Consider the following 24,954-nt stretch of genomic DNA (forward strand, 5'->3'; position numbering starts at 1 on the left):
AGACTCATGACCTGTACCTGTCAGGACAGCCAGTGGTGTTTCCTTCACTCTGATTACATCTGTTTTTCTGGCTAAGATCATAGAATCATAGAATCAGGGAAGTATTTGATTTGGAAGGGACCCTTAAAGACCATCTGGTCTAACTCTCCTGCAATGAGCAGGGATACCTGCAGTTCCATCCTCAGACCCCAGTTCAGCTTGACTTTGAGTGTCTTCAGGGATGGAGCATCCACCACCTCTCTGGACAGCCTGTTCCTCACCACCTCACCACCCTAATGAGAAATTGTAGGGTGTTTTTTTGTTGTTGTTTTTGGTGGTTTTTTGTTGTTGTTGTTTAGTTTTGTTTTGTTTGTAAGACAATATTAATTCCTCAAAACTAAAGCTTTTGACAAAATCACATGTGCTGATTTTGACCAGAAAACACCCCTCAACTCCTGAGTTGGGAGATGTCTGGTCAAACCAGAGGCTGATCAATCTGCTAGGCTTTTAGGTATGGAATTTTTTTTGTCATGTCAGCATTTTGGCTGTACCATGGCACACATGTCTTGTGTTGCATGCACTCCGGTATTTCAGACTGCATCAGTCTGCAGCTGTCAGAGTCCAAGGGCTGGTTTCTCCATCAGTAAAACGCCAGGAAGAGAAGGGTAGCTGAGCATCGGTTCTGCAGCACTTCTGGCTGGGAGAGTGTATCTTAATGAATTTCAGTTTTGTCTACATCCCATGGATAGTGGATCAGAGTGGAGGAGTTAATGTCAGTCTCACCTCTTCCCATGACAAAGTAATTACAGCGTAGGGTAGCTTTTAGCAGAGGAGAGACGGAAACTGCTGGGCAGTGTAGATATACAGCTTGTGCAGACACAGCAGGACATACGCCCAAGCACACGGAGTGGATAAAGAGCTGGCGTTGGGCCATGGCACCAACTCACTGTGCTGGCATTGCACCTGGACGACCCACCGCAGTGCTTCCTGGTAGAACCCTAGGAACTGAGCAGGGACTGCAACTGACCCTGCTGTTGTGGCCATGGCTGAGTAGACCTGGTGCTGGTTGCTGGTGTGGGACAGCACTCACGCTCTGCCACCAAGCAACTGGTCTTACTGCTGGTAAATGTATTCCCTGGTTGCAGAGGCCTGCGTTTTTCAGAAGTAAGCACTTCACAACTCTGCAATCTCATTTAAGAGAGGCTGTGATGGAAGGATTGTTCACATTAAAAAAAAAAAAAAAAGGATAAACATGCTGCTTTGACAGCTTTCAAATGTCTGTTAGGCAGCTCCAAAACAAATGAAATCTTAGCTGTTGTTCCAAAAGTCTCACTAGGTTCAGTTTCACTGCAGAACACATCCAGCTTCAGCATGGTGAAAGTGCACATAAATATTATCCTTATCCAGAAAGAACTGGCATTTGAATTTTCTCAGTAGCCATGTGAGTTTTACAGTGAAATCTACCCTTATCCACTAGTTTGGCAGTTCCCTTGGATACACAGGCAAAACCCTGCTATTCTGCTTCAAAGAAAACAACCTGCTTCAAGAGGGGCTTGCTAACCATTCTGCCAAGAGGATGTCGTGCTTCAGATGAAGTTAAAGATGGTGTTGTATGTTGAAAACAGGACGTGTGCTCCATCCTGTTTCATTCTTACTCACCTCTTTTTTCTTTTTTTCTTTTTTTTTTTTTTTTGGTCTGCATTATGCATTTTAAAATATGTCAGTCATTTAGCTCCATTCTGAGAACCCTCAAAATACTTCTGTTCACAAAGCAAAGCTCTCTGTGTTTACTGAGTAAACTTCCTGCACAGTCCAAAAAAATGAGATTGACAGAGTTAGATCTTGAGAAACATCACATTGTGTCCCTTTCCTATGGCTTGTAACACAGGCAACAGAATCATGTCTAGAGGTAACAGATACACTTGTGTTATCAAAGATTTGCAAGATGCATGAAGAGATCAGGGGCACATGTGGGAACCCACTCACTTCACAGCATCCTCATCTTCCATGCTTGGTGAAGCAAAGGTTTTCCTGTTAATGTTAAGTGCAAATGAAGAATACTGCTTCTCTTGGCTCTCATAACCTCTTCTCTGCCCCCCCACTACCTCAGGCTAACCCTCTGTCATACAGCTGAGAAGGAGGCAGTTGGACAGGGAGTACAGTTGGTGCAATAAAAAAACAGCTGGTATTTTGCCTGTGCATTCAATAAGCCATCTTCATGTTGTGAGTAAAAAGCAGCACCTGAGGACTGCTAGCTTTACTAATGCCAAATTAAAATAAGAGGTAAAGGAAGTCTTTCACAATCTCCTCAATTCTCTATCAGCTAAAGTATTATATTAAGGAAGAAAAATATGAAACACAAATCCATCCCAGACCTCTGGCTTAGTTTTCCCAGGAAATCCATCCTTTCTCATGTCAACATATGGATATTTTGCAAAGCTCCATCATTTGTTATCTTTATGTAAATGTCCGCAAGGTGCTCATGCTCTGATAGGTGGCCAAAATGCAATAGGAAAAGGAAGGTGAAAACTGATAATAAAAAGTCATGAGAGAGTTGGGGACTAAAGGTCTGTACATTTCAAAAGCTCAAATCTAGTACGGGATGGAGAGATGGAAAGAAGGAACCTCCTCAGTGTACTTAGCATCTTAGATAGTGGCATGCAGGGTGCTTTATCTGGCTTGTCACAGGAGGGCTATTGCATTTTTGCTGAACCACTGTCAGCAAAGCCCAGGAAACACCTTGCCTTGCGACTGATGAAACACTTGCCTGAGGTCTCTCCCAGTCCTCCTGTGGCAGTTGAACAATGTCATAACCCATGGTTGTGCAACAGCTGCTGGAGTGGTTGAGATTGTGCTGCTTCATTCCAGAGCACAGGGCTTTTTGTGGTTTGGTGTGAGGTTTTTTTTCTCTTTCCCTTTTTGTCCTTGGAAAAAGGACTACATTTCTGGTGTGGATCTCGCTCTCTTTAACAAGACAAAACACAAAAGAAAGCACAATGGTGTGCTGCTTGTTTTCACATACAGTACTGATGGACCAACAGCCCTAAACGCTTTCTAGATTAGGCTTTTCCAAAAGTACAATTTTATTTCATTATTCCTTTTACAGAGGCTGCACTGCAAGGTTTCGTGTGATCCCAGGGAATTAGAACCTGCCCTCACAGATGTACAATTTTGGCCATCCCTTGAACAGTTTAAGCATTCCCATGATTTTCTTCAGAGGCAACGTTATACATGTTGAAGCGTTTGTAGGACCTATTGGTTTGTGGGCATGTGCTGATGAGTGAAAATGTAATGTTTAAAACCTTTATAGTGGCCTCTGCTTGAAAACGTGAAAGTTGGCCAGCAGCAAATCCCCAGTAAATCTCACAGCCTTTTGTTTCCACACACATTGCCTGATTTCATTAGAAACATCCCATCATGGAATCTGGAAAACACAAAATGCATCACAATGGCAGCTATACATTTCAGTAACATTTCTTATTTTCTGCCCAGGTGCAATTGCCACCACTTATCCCTTATGCCTCTTGTGCCTCTTATCTCTGTCTATAAATGCCTCTCCATTTTCTAAGGAATTACAAAAGTTGAAGAAAAAAACTTTGATTCTTAGAATCATCAATTATTAATGTTGGAGAAGACCTCTATGATCATCTAGGCCAGCCATCACCACCATGCCACCATCACAATCATCACCACATTGCCAAATGCCAACTCTTCTTTCCTTTAATTGAAAAAAATAGGGGGGATGTAGCCATGGGAATCACTGCATGTGCAGGATTTCTACAGCACTGCATTACAAGGGCTGCTTGGCAAATCTGCATTACACACTGAGGTCTGCATGGCTCCCAACTCCTTGTCTCTCAGGGACTGCAGCACTTTGGTATGCTTTGGAAGACAACTGGACTAAACTTTGGATCTGGTGTAAATTTTTGAGAATCTACCAATCTATCTATCCATTCATCCATACACCCATTCATCTCTTCCAGGGCACTTAATAAAATTGCTGAATTTCTCACTTGGTGACAAATGTGGCAGGCTTTCAAGGAGTACATAGCTATTTATACACTCCTAGGAAGGATTATTTCCTCTTAAATGCTAGAGAACCAAGATGCAAATCACTTCACCTATGGAAGAAATTTGTGCTTAGCAGATACTGTTTCACATTTGCTGACTTGTTAGAGCAGAGTGGCTGACGTGTCACCATTTCTCATACACATATCCATGCTGGGGACATCAGTACCATCATTCCCATGTGCAGAAGTTGAGCAAAAAACTGTCCTGTGAATTTACTGAAAAGAAATATCTCCTTTTTATAATCAGGGGGATTCTCATGGTACCACTATCTGTTGCTAGTGATTGTAAAACACCACAAGCAGGAGAAGTCTGAATCATTACCAGTATCATCATTCTGTTTACTGATAGTAGACTCTCATACCTTTGACATACAGAACATCAGCTTAAACAATAGGAGAGCAGCCCACTGAAGCATCCCAACCTGGTTTCTAACAGCAAAACTGTGCTCTTAAATCTTCATCTGCTTCCACTCTAATTGGGCAGAGAAAAATCATCTGAGAAGCTAAATGAAAATTACTAGTCTATAAATGCCCGAGGCAAAGAAAAAGAGAGAGAGGAGAGAGAAAAGGATGGGAGGTCTCATGTGAGTTTGGTTAGTGGGGAAAAAAAAAAAAAATGCACATTCTAAGTATGGCTGCATGTCATTTTTCAATTTGCTCATGTTAAATAATGATCTCTAGGGCAGAGAAGGAGTGGAGTGAAAAGGAAGAGCTCTCCCCTCATCTTGTTTAGTTTGTGCTCATCTTCTGCAGTGTCTGGCCACTGCCTGGCTCTCATATAGACTTAATTATGAACCACGGGCAGTTTGGTGTGTCTTCTCTCTCCTGGACCATGTACCTGATGAGGAAAAACAGAGCAGCCCCTGGCTTTTTTGGTAAAGAGTTCTTTATCTTCCTTTTCATTATTCTTTTTTTCTTTTCATTGCAATGCAATACAAATCTTGATTGTAAAATAATAAGTATTTGGTGGAGAAAATATTTAAGGCAATATAGTTTCTGTTGGAGTGAAGTAAGGAAATCCATCACTGCATGCATGCGTGTGCATTAACTTCCAGGAGACAGTTGGATTTGTACGGGAGCTTTCACTGGTCTGTTAAACATGTTGCAAGCGTCTTTAACTGAACTGGTTTCTTCAGAGGAAATACTTCAGAACAGTTTTCATTGAGATGTTCAGGAAGGAGGTGGAGGCAGGAGGGCGTGGGGCAAGAGGTGACAGCTGTCGGATGGTACCTACTGCTCTGTACTTTGCAGCTCTGCAGAAGCAAAGTGGTCATGGAGGACAAGGTAGTGTAAAAAGATGTTGTCAGTTGGCTTGAGTCAAAGTGTTAGTTGTGGTCAACAGTGATGCTGTTTTGTGCAAACTAAAGGCTTGACCCATATGCTACATGCTTTTTTAATCCCTCAGAAATCATGATGGAGTAAAAATGTTCCCATCAGAAATCCAAAGATGACTTTGCATCCAAAGAAATTGTGGATTAAATAATGCAGCCAGTTGACCACTGGTACAGACCCTGCTGTGGTCCGTTTTCCTATGGCTCCATTGAGAACGTGACACAAGTGTTTAGGAGGCAGCATCTTAAGTCTTGGTTGGTGTTCGAGCATTGTGTAGCAGCAGTACATAAAGACAGTTCTAATAAAAGTTAGAAAAAATTGCTGTATTTAAGACTTTGTTCTTAACAGACGCATATAATTCTTGCTCTGCAGGACGCTGAAGAAAACTCCCTTTTGATACTGTAGTGCATTTGTAGTGGTTTCTGTAGTGCGTAAACCAAAAGAGCAACTATTTCTGCTTAAGATTTTCCTGTGTATACTTGATTTAGTGGTATTACTTCACACCTAAAAATAATGTAAGAACGCATTGTCTTAGCTAAGAAAGGCTTAAATGTATTGCTACTTCTATCTGTTGCCAAAACTAAAGAATTTACAATCCCTGATTTCCTAATTGTGCAAATGAAATAGAGGAAAAATAGATTAAAATAGCCTGTTGTCTTTAAAATGAACTCACCAATTTACAGACAGCACATCATGGGCAACATCTGTAGCTGGAAAGCAGAAGAGGAATATGACTATAAACTAATCTTGCTAAGCTTTGCTCACTTTACAACATATTTCCTTTTAAAAGCATTGTGCATGGTAGCTGGTATTCAGCAAGTCATTTATTACATCTTTCTGCCTTGGAAAGAATATTTCATGCTCTTAAGTATTCTGTAAGGTATGTTTCAGAGCAGATTTGCAATGAGACTGATGTTAAAGGCCTGGATCTGCAGCTTTTCTTCTCACCTTCCCTGCCACAAGCAGGAGCCTTGCAACTACAGCTAAGTAAGCACAGGCCCATCACCAGGGAGGACTTTGCAGCTTGGGGAGATGGGAGATGGTGGGCTCTGCTAAGCCCTGCTTGATCACGACCCTCACCCCACCTTCCCATCTGACATATATAGGACTGAAGAGCCCAAGGCTAGCGTTGCCCCTCTGGGGACAAAGCTAGAGACACACAGGGAACCAGACCACCTCTCCTGCTGCTTAAGGCAGAGGTCTTACACTCCATCCTAAGCACCAGGCATCTTCCTGCACCCTGCTGAATAGTTGCAGTGGATTTCTTGGTGTCTATGCAGGCTGATTTTGTCTGCTCCCTCCCTCTATCCACAGCACAAGCTGCTCCCTTGCTTATGCACAGATCTCATCTCAGGCAGGTGAGCATGAAGGCTTTGATATAAAGTTGTGCCTTGTTATGACCCGGGGGAGATCTGTGGTTGAGATGAAAGCTGTAAATGACATACCTGGTAAATTAAAAATGCTTAAGAAAAAAAACCACCCAAGAGGAGCAGCAGTGATTTCCATTAAAACCAAGTACTACCTTTGTAGCAATTATTTACATGTGTTTCAAATCCAATGACTTGATGAGTGGTAATGGCCTTAAGTTGTGCCAAGGGAGGTTCACTTTGGATATTAGGAAGAATTTCTTCTCAACAAGAGTGTTGAGGCAGTGGCACAGGCTGCCCAGGGAGGTGGTGCAGTCACCGTCCCTGAGGTGTTCAGGAGCCGTGTGGATGTGGCACTGAGGGACGTGGGCAGTGGGCGTGGGGGGGGTGGGCTGGTGGATCTTTGAGGTCTTTTCTAACCTTCTGTGATTCCGTGATGCTATGACTGCAGGTGAGAGGTGCCAGACTGACAGCCTAGGAAGCGTCGCCTTTCCCTCAGCAGTGCCCATTCCTTCCGTCACACAGATCTCCCTTTGCAAGTGTTTGTGTCACCCTGAGAGTCTCCTGAAATAACCAAATTGTAGAAGTGTTTTGTAAAACAGTTCAGTAGGTTTAAGTTTTAATTGTAGTGCGAAAACAAAGTGATTTGGGAAAATACACAAAAAAATAGAATGAAACAGTTCGGGAAATGTTGTTGTTCCTCAACTAATAAAAATAAGTCTTAGGGGAGGTCAATGTACTAAGAGTCTGACAAGGGTGGTGCTGGTGCCTTTGGCTCTGCGGAGGTCTGGGGGGTCCTGCTTGTGACTGTGGAGTTTGTCACATCGAGTGTTGGAGCAGGGTGGGATATCTAACTGCACTTGTCAAGTACAGACTCCAGGTTTTATTGCTAATCAGGCTCAAAATCATTTTTTCCAAATATTTTTTTCTATTGCTGTCATCCAGGTCTGTTTTTAAAGAGCTTGCAGCCTTGTCTCCCTCACCAGCCCATCCCATTCACCTGACCGCACCGTGCTGGTGCTCCCTGCTGGGCACGCAGCTGCTGAGACACGGTGTGCCCAAGCCCAGACCTGCACAGCACGGGTGGAGGCAGTCGCAGGTGGGATGTTAAGTGGAGGAGAAAGAATTTATGAGATTAACTTGTGGCTTCGTCTGTGGCTGAGAGAGTGCATTAGCGGTGCTGCGCGTGGTCACTAGTGCCTTGGTGTTTCAGCCAGCCTTTCCTTCCTCTGTCCATGAGTGGTGTTGCAGTGAAAGTCCCAGGCAGGATTCCCCTGTAAGCAAAATCCTTTTCTGCGTGAAGGCATTGCTGTGTGTTCACTGCAGGTATGAGGAGGATTAAGTACAAAGCTAGCAGTCAGTGACACGGAGGGGACAGCATAGCTGCTGGCTGAAGGCACCCACACCATCTCCTGCTGCTAAGACCAGCCCTCTGCTTGGAGACAGACACTGGCAGAAGCCTGGTCTCAGATGAGAAACAATTTATAGACAATAGAGAAAGAAATAAGGTGACTGGGATTTAATACTCCTACTCACCCTGGGACAAGGAGCTTCATGAGCTCTCAGCAGTTTCTCCACCAGCCTTGAAGGGTTCTTCAAGGGGAAACAGGGAGAGGGACAACCTGTCCCAGCCCTTAAAAACAGAAACAGGAGGAACAGAGAATCCATTCCTTCACTACCAATAATACCACCCGCTGACACAATTGCTGCAATGTCATGCTGGGAATAATGTCATTATTTTCTTTTTGCCTTCCTGTTTCAACATTCAAGCCTGTCACAGTCTCTAAATAGTGAAAGTAATGTAGGAAGAAGAAAAAGGAAGCAGTTATCCTTGTTTCTACTTTTTTTTCACTCCCATCCAAAGTCAAAGTGTTGAAAGAGCGCAGCTTTCCTTCTGGCAAACCTGGGAGGAAGGAGCCTCCTTTGGAAGCATCTTCCTCTCTGTTACATGCCAGAAATTCTTATAGGAACTTCCCTATAGGAACTTTGGCAAACATTTATCATTCCTTCTCAGTTTTGACTGAAAATTAAGCAAACCAACCCTGAGCAAGGCAGACCCACACCACATTGTTTGCACCGAATGCAGCATTCATACCACCACTACATTTTCCCTATTACACAGTACCTGTACTGCGTTTTTTTTCCCCTAGATTGAACGCATTCAGCGGCCTGATTCTGTCTGGCCAGTCACCACTAATTGCAGGAAGAAAGTCTGGGGCACAGGAGGGGAAACTTTACCTGCTCAACATCAATCAAAACATCAGCAGGGCCTCTCCAATACCAGCCTGGCTGTCTGCTGCATCTGGGCCATGCTTACAGCCCAGCAGTGCCCCATAGGCATGCCCTTTCCCTCAGAGGGACAGGTGTGGGGAATATAACAATTACATTAGTTCTGTGCCATCAATAGTATCCTCCTCATGGTAGGGCTGTTCCCTGCTGTCCTGTGGGTTAGATTTACTGCTCCTTTTAAGTGTCCTGGAACAAAAGGGAGCTGGAGGTTTGTTTTTTTGTTGTTTTTTTTTTTTACTATTATTTTTTCCATTTGCTGGTACAAGGCATCCATAGTGTTCCTACCAGAGCAGAAGATCAAAAGCCCAAATGTGTACAATTAGTGCTGGAGGTTGTGATGATGTGAACCTGAGTATATAAAACGCTACAGAAAATACAAGGTGTGGATGATGTTATCTGCATTAATCTCGACATGTAATGAGCACGGTATAATGGCACACAATGTGTATTTTTTAAGTCTCCACACCAACAACTACTTATACCAGATGGCGGCTTTTCAACAATTTCCATTCCCTTCTCCACCCCATACTCCCAACTACTTCAAGTAATTGGCTTCTTCTCTAGGGATTAGCCACAGTAGAACCATATTAAGTGACTAATTTTCCTCACTTAGCTTTTTTCTTCCCCCACCCCTCTTTTAATTTTGAACTATGCAGAGAAAGAAATCATCCAAAAGCTCTGAGTTCGTGTTTGTTTTTAGAAGCCCTCTAGAACGGCCTCAAAATCATTTGGGCTTTTAGGTCAGGCAGTACATCCCTGCGCTTCTTGGCTTCGTTTCTACTATTTCTTAAACTTTCCCCTTCAAGGTGCTTGTCAAGCTCTGACTTGAAAAGTTCAAGTGATGTTGATTCTGCCGCTTCCCTGGGAGCATTTTCTCCTGCCTATTTGATCTTGTGATCAACGTTGCCCCTGCTCTTAAAACTGAACTCGTTTTACTTCAGTTGGCATCTGTTATTTCTTGTCTTATCGTTTTTAAATAATGAAAACAGTTCCTCCCCTTCCTCTTTATAGTTGTCTTTCATGTACTTGTAAACCGCAGTCATGCTGTCCCCTTGGCTTCCCTTTTGCCCCAAATTATATGTATGTATTTAATTCCTTTAATCTTTCCTTATAGGTAGTTCCTTCCAGACCTTTAATCAAAGCAGTTGCCCTTCTCTGTAATCTCCCTCATTCACTGATATATAGCCAATAACACTGCGGCCAGGACTAAACCCGTTGTTCTCACTGGGATTTAAGCTCTGGGAAAACAAGCCGGCCTGCTCCCTTGGCTCTGATGTGACCCTCTGCTCCTGCACCTCAGGGAGGCTCTCCTGTCCACCGTGCACCACTGCACTGTGTAAGCAGCTTTCGTTCTGAGGAAGGCGAAATGAGATGGCTCTTTATGGCAGAGTCATGCTTTTCACACGCCCAGTCCACAGGTATGGGGAAGGTATCCAAGGCAAACCACTGAAAGGTATTTTTGTAGTGGAAACTTTAACAAAGTCCCCACTCCTACTCGGAAGTTTGCCAACTGCTGCACAAGAGAAAGAAGTGAAGTTCATTGAATCCTAGAATCACAGAATGGCTGGGGTTGTAAGGGACCTTGAATACCCTGACATGGGCAGGCACCAGCTCAGGCTGCTGATGGCCCCATCCAACTTGGCCTTGAACACCTCCAAGGATGGAGTATCCACAGCTTCTCTGAGTGAAGACAGCAAGCTGGCTTGTTGGCCCTGATCTAGTAAGGACTTCTAAGGCCAAAAAGTTTTGAAACTTCCCAGCAAAGCTGAGCCAGCCTGGCTATGCATCATAAGACAGAAGGGGCATTGACATCAGCTGCTGCTGCAGTAACTTCATTGCAATTATTAATCTTCCCCTTGAGGAAATGGGGAAGGTGGAAATAAGGTGCAATGGAGAAAAGCCTCTGAGGGTGGTGGCACTGGCGGGATGCTATTCTGGTCATGCAGTTGTGACCCTATGCCTCTGTGCACTGAGATAACATCTGTGCTAGTGAGAAGAGCTGAACAAATCATCTCCCACTGCCCACTCCTGCTTTTGGGGCTCTGCTTGGTCTGAGCTCATCCTTGGGCTGCTGCTTCCCTCATTTGTTCATCCAGCAAAGCCCTAGGAGGACCTGCAGCCACGCACAGGCCTGCAAAGCTGGGCTTAATGCTGGATGCAGATTCACAGTTTAGCCTCTCCTGAAAGGTGTCCTTCTCCAGGTGTCCCTGCTCCCTGCGCATTGCCTCCATTAGCTGACAGATTGAAGTGCAGCTCTGTGGACTGCAGTTTCTGAAGGTCCAAAGAGGTAAAACAGTGAAAGGCAACTCCCTTTAATGTAGGTCCATGTCCCCACATCCTCAGAAAGGGAGTCATAGAATCATAGAATATCCTGAGTTGGAAGGAACCCTTAAGGATCACTGAGTCTAACTCCTCACTTCACACAGAGCCACTCAAAAATCCAACTATAAAATGACCGATAAAACATGGAAGCAAACTAAAGACGTTTCAAAGTGGGTTTATGGACTATACTGCACATCTACAAAGGAACAATTTACTTCTGACAGCATAGCTATCTTTTACAAATGCTGGAAGTGGTGGTTAATTATCTTTTGCATATTTGTCTTGAACAAGGATTCGGCCTATTCCATCTCTGTCTACCCTCTAAAATATTTAGAGTGACAAGACTATAGAATGTTCAGTCCATTTTGAATGGGAAAAGGCTCACAACTTCTGAGAGCACTGTCACCACCAGGACGTTCTGAGGAGGATAGAGACTCCTTGAGAACTTTTCCAGTGTTCAAGTTGGGTCGCAGGTAGTTAGACACCCAGACTAAAGGTACTGAATGGATACATGGTATGTTGTCATTCATCACAACCCCTCTATTCAGCATAAACTGAGCTGCAGCCAATTCCCCTTTTCCAGAGCAAATATTCTTGTATCAGCTAACAAAGATGAAAGAGGAGATTGCCAGTGGGGCTCAGGCACTTCCCTCCCTGAGACGGAGAGAGGTCACAGATCGTGCACCTGTGCAGTGCTGGCCCACAGAGCCAAGCTCCCCAGCATGCTGCTGGCATCTCACATCTCACTCTTGGTGGCATCATACGTATGCTTCATGTGCTGGGATGAAACATTCAGATTTCGCTGTGTGAGAGATGAGTGCAGGAAACAAGGAACACCGACCTCACCTTTTTACTTACAGGGAGCTGCTTTTCTCCATGCTCTGGAATAATGTGACATAATTTAAAATAATTTAATGCATCGCCGTAGTCATTCTTTCATGTCAGTCAGTGGAATTACCCACGATGGTAACTGTTATACAATAAATACTTGCAGGGGCAGTTCAGAAGCCTGATCCTACAAATCTTATTTACAAGCATTAACCCACTGATTCATTGCCACTACAAGTAAGGCACACTCACATCATCATAAATATTTTCAGGACGGCCTTAATACATGTATTTTCACTCACAGGGTGGTGAAGCACTGGAACAGGTTGCCCAAGGAGGCTGTGGATGCCCCATCTCTGGAGGCATTCAAAGCCAGGCTGGATGTGGCTCTGGGCAGCCTGATCTGGTTGGTGACCCTACACAGAGCAGGGGTGTTGGAACTGGATGATCATTGTGGTCCTTTTAACCCAGGCCATTTTGTGATCCTATGATTAAACTCATTTGGGTGCAAAAGGGAGGAAATGACCCACTGAGTAATGCCAGACTAAGCCCACTGAGTGCATAATAGCATTCGCAGAGATTTTCATGCAGCAGAAGGGTGGCTAAGAAGAGGCCGGGGATGTTCCTAAGAAGTTGCACAGTCAGAGTCTGTGGCCAGTTCTCTGGGTTGTGCTTACACTGCACGCGCTTGCTGTTACAGTCTGCAGCTCTTCAACAAAATGTTTTGTTCCTTTCCTTGGTCACGTTTGCTCTCTGTCCGCACAAATCCAACCCATTTTGCACCAGCGTCCCCCTTGCCCGTTTGCCTGCAGAGGGTTTCCTTGTCAGCACGGACTCGCAGAGCGCTCGGGTTCTCATTCTCCCTTTGCAATTGGTGTGTCGAAAATTCATCCCAAAGCTGTTGCTCCCCCTCTCCAACTTCCGAAGCTTTTACTTAACCGTATGACGTAAAAACTTCGGTGCTTTGTGGTCTGCGAAGCCCGCACGACAGAGGCAACGCGTGGCAGACAGAGATTCCGTTGCGGTTTGCTTATGGCTATAAAAAATTGTTGTCTGCATCCAAATGGAAGCGGTGCTGCATGCGAACGGGTCAAGCTCCGACAACAGTTGCGATTCACGCTTCAAAGGGCACAAAGGAGCGGCTGTCCGAGCGTGAGCCGGGGCGCCGGGCAGGCTAAAAGCCGCAGCGGGAGGGAGGAATACTGACTTTCAATGCAGTCCCTCGCTGCCTTCCTTTGCCTAATAATCGTGGGTGCGCCCGCTGCTTCATTCAGCAGTTCCTATTCTTCCATAGTGCACCCAAAGCATAGTGAGGGGACGGCAAACCCCTGCAAGAGTTCCTCCCTTTGTCGTGTAAAGCTAAATCCAGGCTGGATGTGGCTCTGGGCAGCCTGGTCTGGTGGTTAGCAACCCTGCACATAGCAGGGGGGTTGAAATAGATGATCGCTGTGGTCCTTTTCAACCCAGGCCATTCTGTGATTCGATGAAAATTATAAGGAAGGCGGTAGATTGTGCTAGCTAAAAAAATACACCCCCCCTCCCGTCCCCCCCGTGTGCGGTTGGTGCTAAAGGATAGGTACAGTTCAATGCTCGACTTGTAGGAACACCGTCACCTGCTGCCAGGATCGGCCCTTCAGCTGGTGCCCGGTTATAGGGAACGGGAAGCGTGGCGTATTTTGCCCGACTTCTGTTAAATAGCGGCGTTTTGTATCATTTTTTTCTGGTCGTTCGCGCGCGTTTATTTTGCCTTTCTGAGAACTGGGTTTAATTTGCGCTTATACAAAGGAGTTGAGGTGAAGAGAGAGTGCGATCCATTCGCCGGAATTGATTGAAAATATAGAAAGCTGCCTACCTCGTGGCTGGGATAGGAGAAACAGCAAAAAAGAAAAAGAAAAAAAAAGAAAACTGAAACGCTATGCGCGTATTTTAACGTGTTACGCGATGTGTGTGCGCATAGCTAACAGAGCCCTTGTGATCTCGGTAATGGCCGTAAAAAGCGACCGGCCACAGGTGGCTTTAAGCTGTGCTGTAACAGCGCTTCGCCTGTATAGTTGTTTTGTTGTTTTGCATTTTTTCTTTTTCCTTCAAGCAGAAGAAAACATCTCCACGGCAATTTAAGTTCGGGATAGGTTCATTTAAAGAACAACTCGACAGGGAGAGACAGAGGGAGGGAAGCATCCGTGCGGGACGGGCTTATAGAGAACCAACCGCACGGGCGGGCACAGACACCCCACGGTTAGGAGGCGCCACGGTCAGTGGGTGCCAAGGATCCGGCGTCCGAGCGCAAGCCGCTGGATCGGGTCGCACGGAGCGGGGTGCGGGGAGCACGGAGCCGGTGTTTTCCTTTCTGCACGCTGTCTTACCCCGCAACGGAGCCCGGCACTTCGACCCCGCACAGTTTCCAAGCGGCCGCCGGCTCTGCCCTCCCCCCGTCGTCCCCGCGGCGGCGCCCGTCCCGCAGCCGCTCCCCGGAGCTCCTCCGCGGCCGTCGGAGCGCCGTCGGCGGGCGGCGCGCCCCCTCTGCCGGCCCCGCGGCGGAGCTGCAGCGGCTGTCGTCCCGGGACTCGGCGCCCGCCTCCCAGCCGCCGGGCCCGGGGGCTCCCCGCTCGCCGCCGCCGCCGCCGCCGCCGCAGCTGTTGAGTGCGGGCCCCGAGGCGACCTCGGGGAGGGGGTCTCCGGGGGTGGGAAATAAGGCGGAGGAACCACAGGGGCGCGGCTCGGCTCTCGGGACGGGGAACTCCAGCACCAACATTGGGGAAAAAAAAAAAAAAAAAGGACGGAGCCCAAACCCAGCCCGCAAGGGCAGCCACGCCTCCACCCGGCACACCGCCGCCGGCTCCGCTTCTACCCGCCGCGTGCGGGGAGCCCGGCAGCGGCGGCTCCCCCGGGGACCTCCAGCCCGCGATGCGGGACCGCCCCGGGGCAGCCGGGCCGGCGCTCGAGGCTCAGCCCTCGGCGGACGAACCGCATCCCGCGCGGCAACCGCAGCCGCACGCGGAACCGCTGCCCGCACAGTAGCGGCGGCGGCAGCGGGCGCGCCAATTCCAGGAGCCCCTGGCCCGCGGCCGCGCCCTGGCTGCTCCCGGAAAGGGCTGTGATTGGCCGGCGCCCTCCCCGTATGCAAAGCAGCCGGGGGGATGACATTCCTCCGCACTCCGCCCGCCGCAGCCGACGCGCTGCCGGCCGCCTCCATTCATCCCGGCGGCGGCGGGCGCCGAGCGGAGCGCCGAGCGGAGCGCGGCGGGGCCCTGCGCGGTGTGCGGCCGGCGGGCGGGCGGGCAGGAAGGCGGTTCTCCCGTGAAGACCCGAGGGCTGCGCGCCGTGGAAATGTCTTCTTCTCCGCGCTGCCGTCCGGGCTGGAGGCTGTGAGCGCCGAGCCCGGCTGGGAACTTTGCGTTTGGTCATCCCCGCTTTTCGCTGTCTGCGCGGCGTCCTGCCCCCCTCCCCCCCGTCACCCGTTTGGCGGAAGGGAAACTCGCAGCGACTCGACGCGGGGCTGTTGGAAACGGAGCTGAGCGCTGCCGGCTGGCTGCGGGGTGCCTGCGCGGCTCTGCGTGGCTCTGCGCGGGTTCTGCTCGCTGTTCTCCCCCCGACCCCAGTGCTGCAGGCGGCGGAGGGAAGAGCCATGCTGCCCGAGGCGGGGCTCCACCTGCTGCGGTTGACATCGTGTTAAGCAGCCTCTCCTGCGGCCGAGCGAAAGGAAGACCGCCTCAGATACCGAAGGGGAAAAAAAAAAATCAAAGCAAAACAAAACCAAAAAACAAAACCAAGTTGGCAACGAGTGACGAAGTTGTTGCAGTGTGGGTTTGAGTGCTGAGGGGAACGTGAGTTGAGAGAGAGGGAGCGCTGTGGCGCACACCGACCGCAGAGCGCCCGCAGCCGCACCGACAGTCGGGGGTGGCCTCAGCCATCGGCCGCGGCTTTACGCAGAGCGCTGTCCCAAAGACAAATCCAAAGAGAGACATCTCAAGCCATGCACTGAGCGTTTCTTTTTATTATTATTATATGATTTTTTGCGGGAATTATGGCGAGGCCATGAGCCCTCGTAGAGCGACGCGAACTAAACGACCGAAGCTGATTTTCGAGGCTGCTTAAAAAAAAAAAAAAAAAAAAAACTAAAAAAAAAAAACCTAAAAAAAAAAAACCTAAAAAAAAGACCTAAAAAAAATATACCAGCCAGGCCGTAGAGCACTGATGGATGCCTGCCGTGTTTAAAGCTCTGGCGGATCGCGCCGTCAATACTTTATGACGCGCGGTGCGCGTGTGTGCGCGCGTCCGGGGCCGTGCGCGCAGCTGTGCCCGGCGGAACCCTGAGCGCCCCTCGGAGCGCGGCGCGCCCCGTTCGGCCCCGCGGAGCCGCCCCCGCGTCCGGCTACAAACAACCAGCGGGCACCGGCATCCAAACGAGTTGCCCCCGGCTCCCCGCCCCGCGCCCGTGTATGTCGCTCCCCAGAGAGCGGCTCGCCGAAGAGTTCCTTTCGCTTCGCTGTTTTGCCCCAAGCCCTCGGAGGTCCCTCACTCAACAGGCTTGTTGTGATGCGTATCCCCGTAGATACCAGCACCAGCCGCCGCTTCACGCCGCCCTCCACCGCGCTGAGCCCGGGGAAGATGAGCGAGCCGCTGCCGCTGCCCGGCGCCGAGCACAGCGGAGCGCTGGCGGGGAAGCTGCGCGCCGCCGACCGCAGTATGGTGGAGGTCCTGGCGGACCACCCCGGGGAGCTGGTGCGCACCGACAGCCCCAACTTCCTCTGCTCCGTGCTGCCCACCCACTGGCGCTGCAACAAGACGCTGCCCATCGCCTTCAAGGTACGGCCGCACCGGGGGCGGGCGGGAAGGGCAGGGGACGGGACGGGGAGAAGGGAAGGGGAAAGAGCTGGGATGGGGAGGGCGGGCAAGAGGCGACCCCGCGGTGGGGAGCACGGCCGACCCGGGGAGCTCTGCCCCAGCCGCGGCAGCCAGCACAGAGCCTCTGCGGGAGGAGGGGGGAAAAATAAAGGACGGAACCCGAGGAGCACCCGAAGCACGGATTTGGGGTGACAGCGACGGGCTGGCCCTCAAAAAAAAAAAAAAAAAAAAAAAAAAAAAAAAAAAAATTAATACTAAAAAAAAAAGGAAAAAAAATTCCTTTTTTTCTTTATTTTTTCCTTCTTTCTTTTCTTTCTGTTCTTTCTCTTCTTTTTCCTTCTTTTCTTTCCTTCTTTTCTTTCCTTCTTTCTTTTCTTCTTTCTTTTCTTTCCTTCTTTCTTCTTTTGTTCTCTCTCTTTTTTTTTTCTTTTCCCCCCTCAAACCCCGCTCGGAGCCCACGCAAACGCGGGACTCCCATCCCGGCTCTCCCCCCGTTCCCCCTGCCACCGGGCCGGAATCCACGGGACGGGCGCGGAGCTCAGAGCTGCCCTCCCCTCCCAGCCCCGTCCCCACTTCCCGTTACCCGACTGTAGGCAAAACTCTCCCCCCTCGCTTTGCTCGTTTTCTGCTTTTTGACTTCGGCCTGCCGCAAGCTGAGCGGTTTTCGGTCTGCTCCTTACGATCCCCTCGAGGCGGAGCGCCCCGAAGCTCAGAGTTAGGATAGGGAATCGGCAGAGCTCCGTGGGGCGCTCAGCGCCGGACCCCCACCGCCCCAGCCCGGTCCCTCGGGCGGCTTTTGGAAGCAGGCAACCGGCGCGGCTTCCGGGGCTTCGGGAGCATTTCCCAAAGTCCGCTCATCGCTGGGAGCTCTCCTGGAAGGCAGAGCTGTGCGGAGCCCCGCCGGAGCCGCTCAGCCGCGGGTAAAGCTCCTCTGAAGAGCCGAAAGTGCTCGTGGTGTGGTTTGCCCTCGGAATACGCAAGGAAAGGAAAATGAAGGAGAGAAAAAAGTGAAAACCACCAAAACCGGGAGGGCGTTTGCTGATGCGGTAAAGACACCTGCCCGCCGGGCAGATGGCTTTGTTAAAGTCGCGATTCTTAAGGTTATCTGAGTCTAACAGAAAATAGAAAACACAGTTCGTTCCTCTGTGTCTGATGTTCTCATCTGACACAAAAATCGCTGGGTTTCATTATCCCCCATTGCTAACAATCACTGCACCGACATAAAAGAGGCAGAGAGGTTTCTCCTCATGTTTCCTTACATTTGATCTGTAGGATCGGGATATTATACCCAAACGCAACGACCATTTCCGTGCACGGTTTTGTGTTTTTTTTTCCTGAAGTAAGGAAGGATTCTGAGAAACTTAAAGAAAAATACGTAACAGCTCTCGCAGGGTGCCATACATATTTCTTGTCCAAACGCTGCTTGGAAATCATCTCAGTCTTCATTAAAAAGGCTGATTTGGTTTGGTTGCTGCACCAGCAATGAGCATTGTGATAGTCGGCGGTGCTGCAGCAGTGCTGCTCCCTTCTCTAGAAGCACACGTCTTTTAGGAGCACAGATAACAGCAGCCAGCAAGTCCCGACTTATCTGTTCAGTCTTTTTTTTTTTTCCTAATGTCAATGTTTGTATTTCTGCTTCTATTGTTTGTGCCTTTTTACCTCTGATTTCTTTTCTGCGCTGTGCCTTTCTTTTTTACGCTTGTTTCTAACGTTTTCTTCGCATTTCTTGTCGCTGAGGCTGCCTGCAGTGTGATTTAAAAACGATGCTTCTCAATAGTTGTGCTGTAAGAGCCGATGGACGCTGGGTTTGGGAAGGTTTTTCTCCCTAAAAGTGCTGGCAGGTATTTCCTTGAACAAGCCGGCACCATCTGCATCGCAGGAAGCCGAGGGTGATGCCCACATTTCCCTTTTCCCTTCCTTCTGTCCTTACTCTACGTGCATGTATTCAGGTTTTCTGATCACTTCATAAGAAATGCGTGCTTCGACTTCACAGCTGCTGCTGGCTTAAGCCAGACCTCCTCATTGCACAGCGCTGTGGAAAGAGAAAAGTTTTGTTAAACGTTTTGAGAGGGGGCTGTTGGGCGCCAAGATCGGGGCTTTATGAAAGGCACAGCGCTGAGTGCAGAGCAGAGAACAGAATAGGCCACAGAGACAGCTCGTGGCACACGGAGGAGAAATAAAAACAAAAGCATGAGGAGTGGGAAAGAGGAAGCTGAAATACAGACATAAAGCGGGAATTTTGACGCAGTGATTTTAACTTGGTATGTGGAAGTGAAAATAAGGGTGATAGGTGACAGAACAGAAAGCACTGAAGTGAGAAAAGCAGCCCCCTGCATCAGGAAAAGCTCTAAAATACCTCTCCCTGTCATGCTGGAGGAAATGGTTGCTACTGGAAGGTCAGCATCAGAGATGGACTGAGTAAAGGAGCAGCTGATCTTGTTTGGAAAGAGCAGTGCGAACAGAAACTAACAGTGGTCAGCCCGGGCTGTGACTAGCTGGAGCCCATTAAAACTGCATGGACGTAAGCTAGAACTCGCTAAGAGGAAGGAAAAATATCAAGCAGCAACTCAGAGAACCTGCTGCAGGACTACTTCCTCCTAGAGTATGTAAAAGAGGAAATAAAAATGAACTAGACTTTTTTTCCCCTTTTTTTTTTTTTTTTTTTTTGGTAGTAGTCCTGAGGTCACTCCTGTAGATTTAATTTAGGGAAACAGCTAGAGCAGCGGGTTTGTAAAACAGTGCAAAAGAGGACCTATTTTGAGCTGTTACTTTTGCCAGAGTCAATCAAGAGACACACCAAACACGCATTCGATTGTCACAGGGGAAAACTGCTGTAAGAATTCAGTCTTGCTGAGGAAGATAAGATAAAGTAAAATTCAACTTTTATTAGTTTAAAAGATGTGAACATTGTAGACAGGAGTCAGAAAGCTTAGAGTTCGAAATGCATACATCTCCCAACATAAGAAATGCGGATGCTGTGTTCCTGAATATTAGTTCAGCAGATACTGGCACTGGGGTGCTACATTGCAAACATTCAGGATGAGGTGAAAGCTTCTGAGCTATTGCAGGTTTCATTCGTGTGGATTGCAGCTTCCACCCATCAGATCGCAGGTGAGGTCTTAAGTCAGTGATTTGCTTTCACGCTTCCAAAGAGAAAAAGGCATTGTTCAGTAAGTTGCCTTCAGTAAGGCCTTGGTTGAAGCCTGATTCTCTGTGGATTTATTCTGAATTTATATATTCATATCAGTGGGATGAACAGAGAGGGAACTGATGCACCTGTGGGCAGCCTGACTCTCGGCGTTCACAAGGCAATTGGCTTGGGTTTGTTTTCTTTCAAATTTTACATTTAGATGCTCGTCCTGACTTCGCTGTAGCTTGAAAGTAAGGCTACTGAGGTAAATCAGATCAGGATTGGTTCCTGTTACTTGAATTTATACGTTGCCAATTACAAAAGTATATTTTAGAAAGCTTTATTTTGTGCTGAGGTCACGTTATGCTTTGTATTTTGGATGCGTGTCAATGTAGCTGTAAGTCTGCATGGTTTTCCCCCAAACAACTTCTAGTCTGCATTCATTTTTGTTGCTGCTGTTTTTTCCTATTTTACCACATCACTTGTTGATGTTCTATTCCCCAAAACAGACGTCCCGTGAGAAAGCTGAGGTTTCTGTGCTTTGATTTGGTAGGTGGTGGCCTTAGGAGACGTACCCGATGGGACGCTGGTCACGGTGATGGCTGGAAACGATGAGAACTACTCTGCAGAACTCAGAAATGCGACGGCTGCCATGAAAAACCAAGTGGCAAGGTTCAACGACCTCAGATTTGTGGGTAGAAGTGGAAGAGGTATGTATCTGTTTGCAGCCGCCGTTCGGTCATCTTTACCTGCCGTGTCCGGCTCTGGTTACGTGGAGAGAATTTGAGTGCTATCTGTTGAGCTTTCTGCAGTAGGAACATCTGAGGACAGTTTAAAAGGTGCAGAATCAGCTGTGTGTTTTTCACGTTTTATTCTTCAGTAATTCAACTTTTATACAGTAAGATCTCATTTTAAGAAAAAAAAAATAAATTGTGGTCAGCGAGGCTCACTGTGACTCCAGGATTCTTCCCACTGATTTAGAGCAGCACAATATTGCCCATGCTTAAGTTTAAGTAACACATTTTCAATTTAAAACGACAATTCTCAAAAGCTGATCTCTGCAACAGGGTGAGTCAGCCTACAATTACAAACAGTTCCCACATGATTTTGATTTTTTTTCAAGCTTTATTGCGACCTGACAAGCACTTCTCTGACCTTTCTTTCTCTGGAGTAGCTGTGGAACTGTACACAGTAGTCATTATTTAACGTATTACTGCAGGGTGCATAAGGGTGGGTTAGGACAGGGCAGAACTAAACAGTTAAGCTTAATATTGGCTCTCTGCAATAACTAAGAATTACTGGTACAAATAGAAGGGTCTTAACAGTGTAAGTAACAAGTCAAAGCTGACTTAGACTGTATTTATATATAACTGTTGTGGGAAGCTCCCGTGCGCACAATTAGGTATCCAAAGCTTGGTCCAAAAGCCCGTCACAGCAACAGAAGGATGCTTCTTAACGTCACTTTTTAGCTCAAACCCATAATCTTGAAAGCCATGGATCACGTTTACGTTTCTGTTACGAGTTTATTTGAAGCACTGCTCCTGCATTATTGCTCTTGTTCCCATGAGCCAAGCACCTTGGCATGGTCGGGGTGGTTAGAGAAAACCCACTGGAGCCAGTGAAATGTTGGTTAGAGAAAGTGCAGAGAAACAATCAGCCTCTCAGGTTTAAGGTCAAGACCAAAAAACCATCGCATCCTCCATGTGACTTCATCCGCTATTTGCTTATGTATTTTCCTTTTGTCTAGTTCATATCTTCAAGTAAAATCGGAACATAACATCACAGTGTTCTAAAGACAACATTGTTACCTAAGGACAATTCAGTGCTGTAGCATTCACAAATCAAAACGATAGCATCTACAGCACTTGCGTAGGTTTCTTAATTCCATCTTTTGGAGCATTTTGTGAGCCATTGTCCCTGACAAGGAGATTGAATAGTCTGGGGTTCACGCACCCCTCCTCACCATTTTCCCCACTCATGTGGGCATTCCTTAAGCACTCGGGCCATCTTCTAATGCGTGGTGGCACGTGCAGCTCTTACATGAACGCACTGAGCTACGGGCACGCTTCAGGAGAGTTCAAAGGTGACCCACTTTTGCTCTCTCAAAATCTCTTACTCGCAGTGGCAGATGATGGGTCAAGCTTTAGGCTGAGGAGGTCATTCTGATTATACACAACAGCTCCTATTTGCCTTTGAATTCAAATGCATTTGTGGAGTTCTAGTGTAAGTACAGCCTGCAATTTTAGACGAACTCGGCCCTCTTGAAATACGGATGCAAGCAGCAGGTACATTTTAAGTGTAAAATCCCCTTTCGATTCGTCTGCATCCTGCAGCATTTTTAGCTGAAGGCACAAAGGGAGATGTCTTTTAAATTGTGTTGTTTGGGCTGTCTTCAAAATGTACTTGGTGGAAAACACCCGCAGCTGAGAACATAGCTTCGTAATGCTAGCAAAGAATAATAATAGGGTAATGCAGAGAAAATTATATCCATTTACTGAAAACATGAGAGATGCTGTAATGTCTAAAAGTATCAGTCATTAAACATGTTCATTTGTTATATTAAAGGTTCCACCTTTTCAGTAAATGGAATTTGCATTATGATTCAGAGATGACTGTTTAGAAGATTCAAATGAATAGCTGGCAAAGTGGCTGAGAAGCTAATAAAAACAAACCTGTAGTTCAGTTCCTGGCCACGGTAGTGAAGCTAGAAATCATAACAGTGAACTGTGGGATTTTCAAGGTCAAAATTCAGCGGCAGAGGGAGAACAGTGGCTATTCATTCAGCAAGCTTAGCAGAGAGCCTCTCTGAGCCCCTTGCCTGCTGGATACCGGTGGCTGGAAGCCGTCGCTCACGGATGTGCGTGCATGTGGACATGGATGCTGTGCTCTATGTGACACCCAGGTGCTCGGGATCATTTCAGCTATAGAGTGATTTGGGAGCGCTGCGTGCTGCTAGCCAGTCCTGGAGGTTAAATCTCATGAAGCCCCATTGGCTGCCCATCTTTAGAGCCAGTGACTAATGTATGCTTGTGTTTACTCCTCCAACAGGGGATTGTTTTCCAAAGGTGTGGATTGTTTGCATTTGGTACATGATTTCTGAGGTGCTGTTCTGTTGAATTTGTATAAAGCCTGAAGCATAAGGTGGCTGCTTCAAAGGGCATTGCTGCCTTTGATACTTCGGTAGAGGAAAATTAACTGAAACTTTGTTTGCTGTGTAATATTTGAGTTTGAATAAGTTCGGTTGCCACCAGTGATAATGAGATGCCAGGAATATTATATGAATAGCCATTGAAGGTTCACATTGGTTGCAGTTATAGTGGGCATTATTTGTGTACCTGGGTGATTTAAAATCACTGCTGGAGAACAAGGAACGACTTTGCCGAGTGACAGTCCTGGTCCATGTCTCTATTTCACTGCACATGAGCTCTTGCTCAGGTGTAAAGATCCCCATTAAAGCCTCACAGAACTGTCAGCAAGCCACTTCCCTCTCTCTTTTAAAATAGGAGAAAATTGTCGCTCTTGACATTCCTGACAAATAGTTCAGTTTTTCTTCTGTGGGCTTTCAGTGAGGTCTGGCAAGGCAGACAGCAGTTGCTTCACACACTCCTGCAGAGGACCATTGTCCCATCGCAGTAAACAAGCGGCTCCGTGGGAGCATCCAACTCACTCCATCCAGAGGTCTGATCCTGTGCATCTGTGAAAGCCCAGGTATCAGCTGCGCCTCCAAGAACCGCATGGCATTTCAGCAGTGGTTCCGTACTGAACGGGGAGCGCTGGCCCTGTGCTGTTCAGGCTGTCCCTGCAGTTCAGGATTAAAAAAACACTCTCATTTCTGACACCGAGGATGGGAGCTGAGAATATCGCAGGTCTCCCGAAACAGCGAGATGTTGTATGAAAGCAATTTGGCTGGCTTTCCCGAACAAAACAGATTTACATTGGAATTGGCTGGGGTCCAGAATTGCTATTCCTCACCCTGGTTTGAGAATGCTACTGGGAAAACCTGCCTGTCTGGCTTGTAAACTCAAGTAAGTAATTTCTGAAAGAAAAATGTAGTTTAAAACTTCAGCCAATCTCAGCCCCTTGTGCCTGCTTACCTGTTTAAAAAAACTTTTTCTCCCTCCATTCATAAACATTTTGAACCTCAAACTGCTGCTAGTGCCCTGTTTTCTCAATGTATAAGGAGCAAGTTTGTGTTACGGTGATGAAATAAATCCAATGCAAAAAGCCTGACACCATGGAAGTTCACTGGATAAAATTAAAAATAAATAGTTATTTTGGAGAGGGCAAGCCTCATGGCTCAGTAAGCATTACATATTTTCCTCATGGAATCATTAATCCCATTAACTATCTTCTTTGTAAAACGTAACAGTAAAAAAACAACAACAACAAATATTTTTTCCAGATGAAAATGATTATTAATAGGTTATCATAATAGGAGCTAATGAGGAGTTGTCTTGGCTTGCTGCAGATGTCAATTTAAAGCTGGAGTCTGTAGCTGGAGCTTCATGATATAGCAAGCTTTCCAGCAGGGTCCTTTTAAAAACTGAATTTTGGGAAGGACTGTACATTGAGCCTGCGTACGCATTTTCTGCCCACTATTGAGATTAGGCTCGTCTGAATAAATTTCACAATCGTTTTCTTTGGAGTTGAAAAAGTACCCGGTTTTCACAGAAGCAGCTGGTAGGAGAGCACGGGAGGCATATTACCAAGCACAGTTGTAAGTTTCTGCCTCCAGAAGTCTTCCTTCTGGATATAATTTTGGGGAAGAAAAATCAGTTTGAGCTGGAATCTC

General features: G+C 47.2%; 1 protein-coding gene across 2 annotated transcripts in view; it reads left to right on the plus strand.

Moving 5' to 3' along the window:
* Positions 1 to 24,954, plus strand: part of RUNX1 (RUNX family transcription factor 1) — a 153,345-nt gene that overhangs the window by 67,086 nt on the left and 61,305 nt on the right. For both annotated transcript variants that reach the window (XM_052673900.1, XM_052673898.1), the window contains exons 3-4: positions 16,740 to 16,993; positions 20,716 to 20,872. In XM_052673900.1, the coding sequence (XP_052529860.1) occupies positions 16,740 to 16,993; positions 20,716 to 20,872 (411 nt within the window). The remainder of the gene's footprint in view (positions 1 to 16,739; positions 16,994 to 20,715; positions 20,873 to 24,954) is intronic.

Source organism: Tympanuchus pallidicinctus, unplaced genomic scaffold, assembly GCF_026119805.1.
Source record: "Tympanuchus pallidicinctus isolate F22 unplaced genomic scaffold, pur_lepc_1.0 scaffold14, whole genome shotgun sequence".
Taxonomy (NCBI): Eukaryota; Metazoa; Chordata; class Aves; order Galliformes; family Phasianidae; genus Tympanuchus; species Tympanuchus pallidicinctus.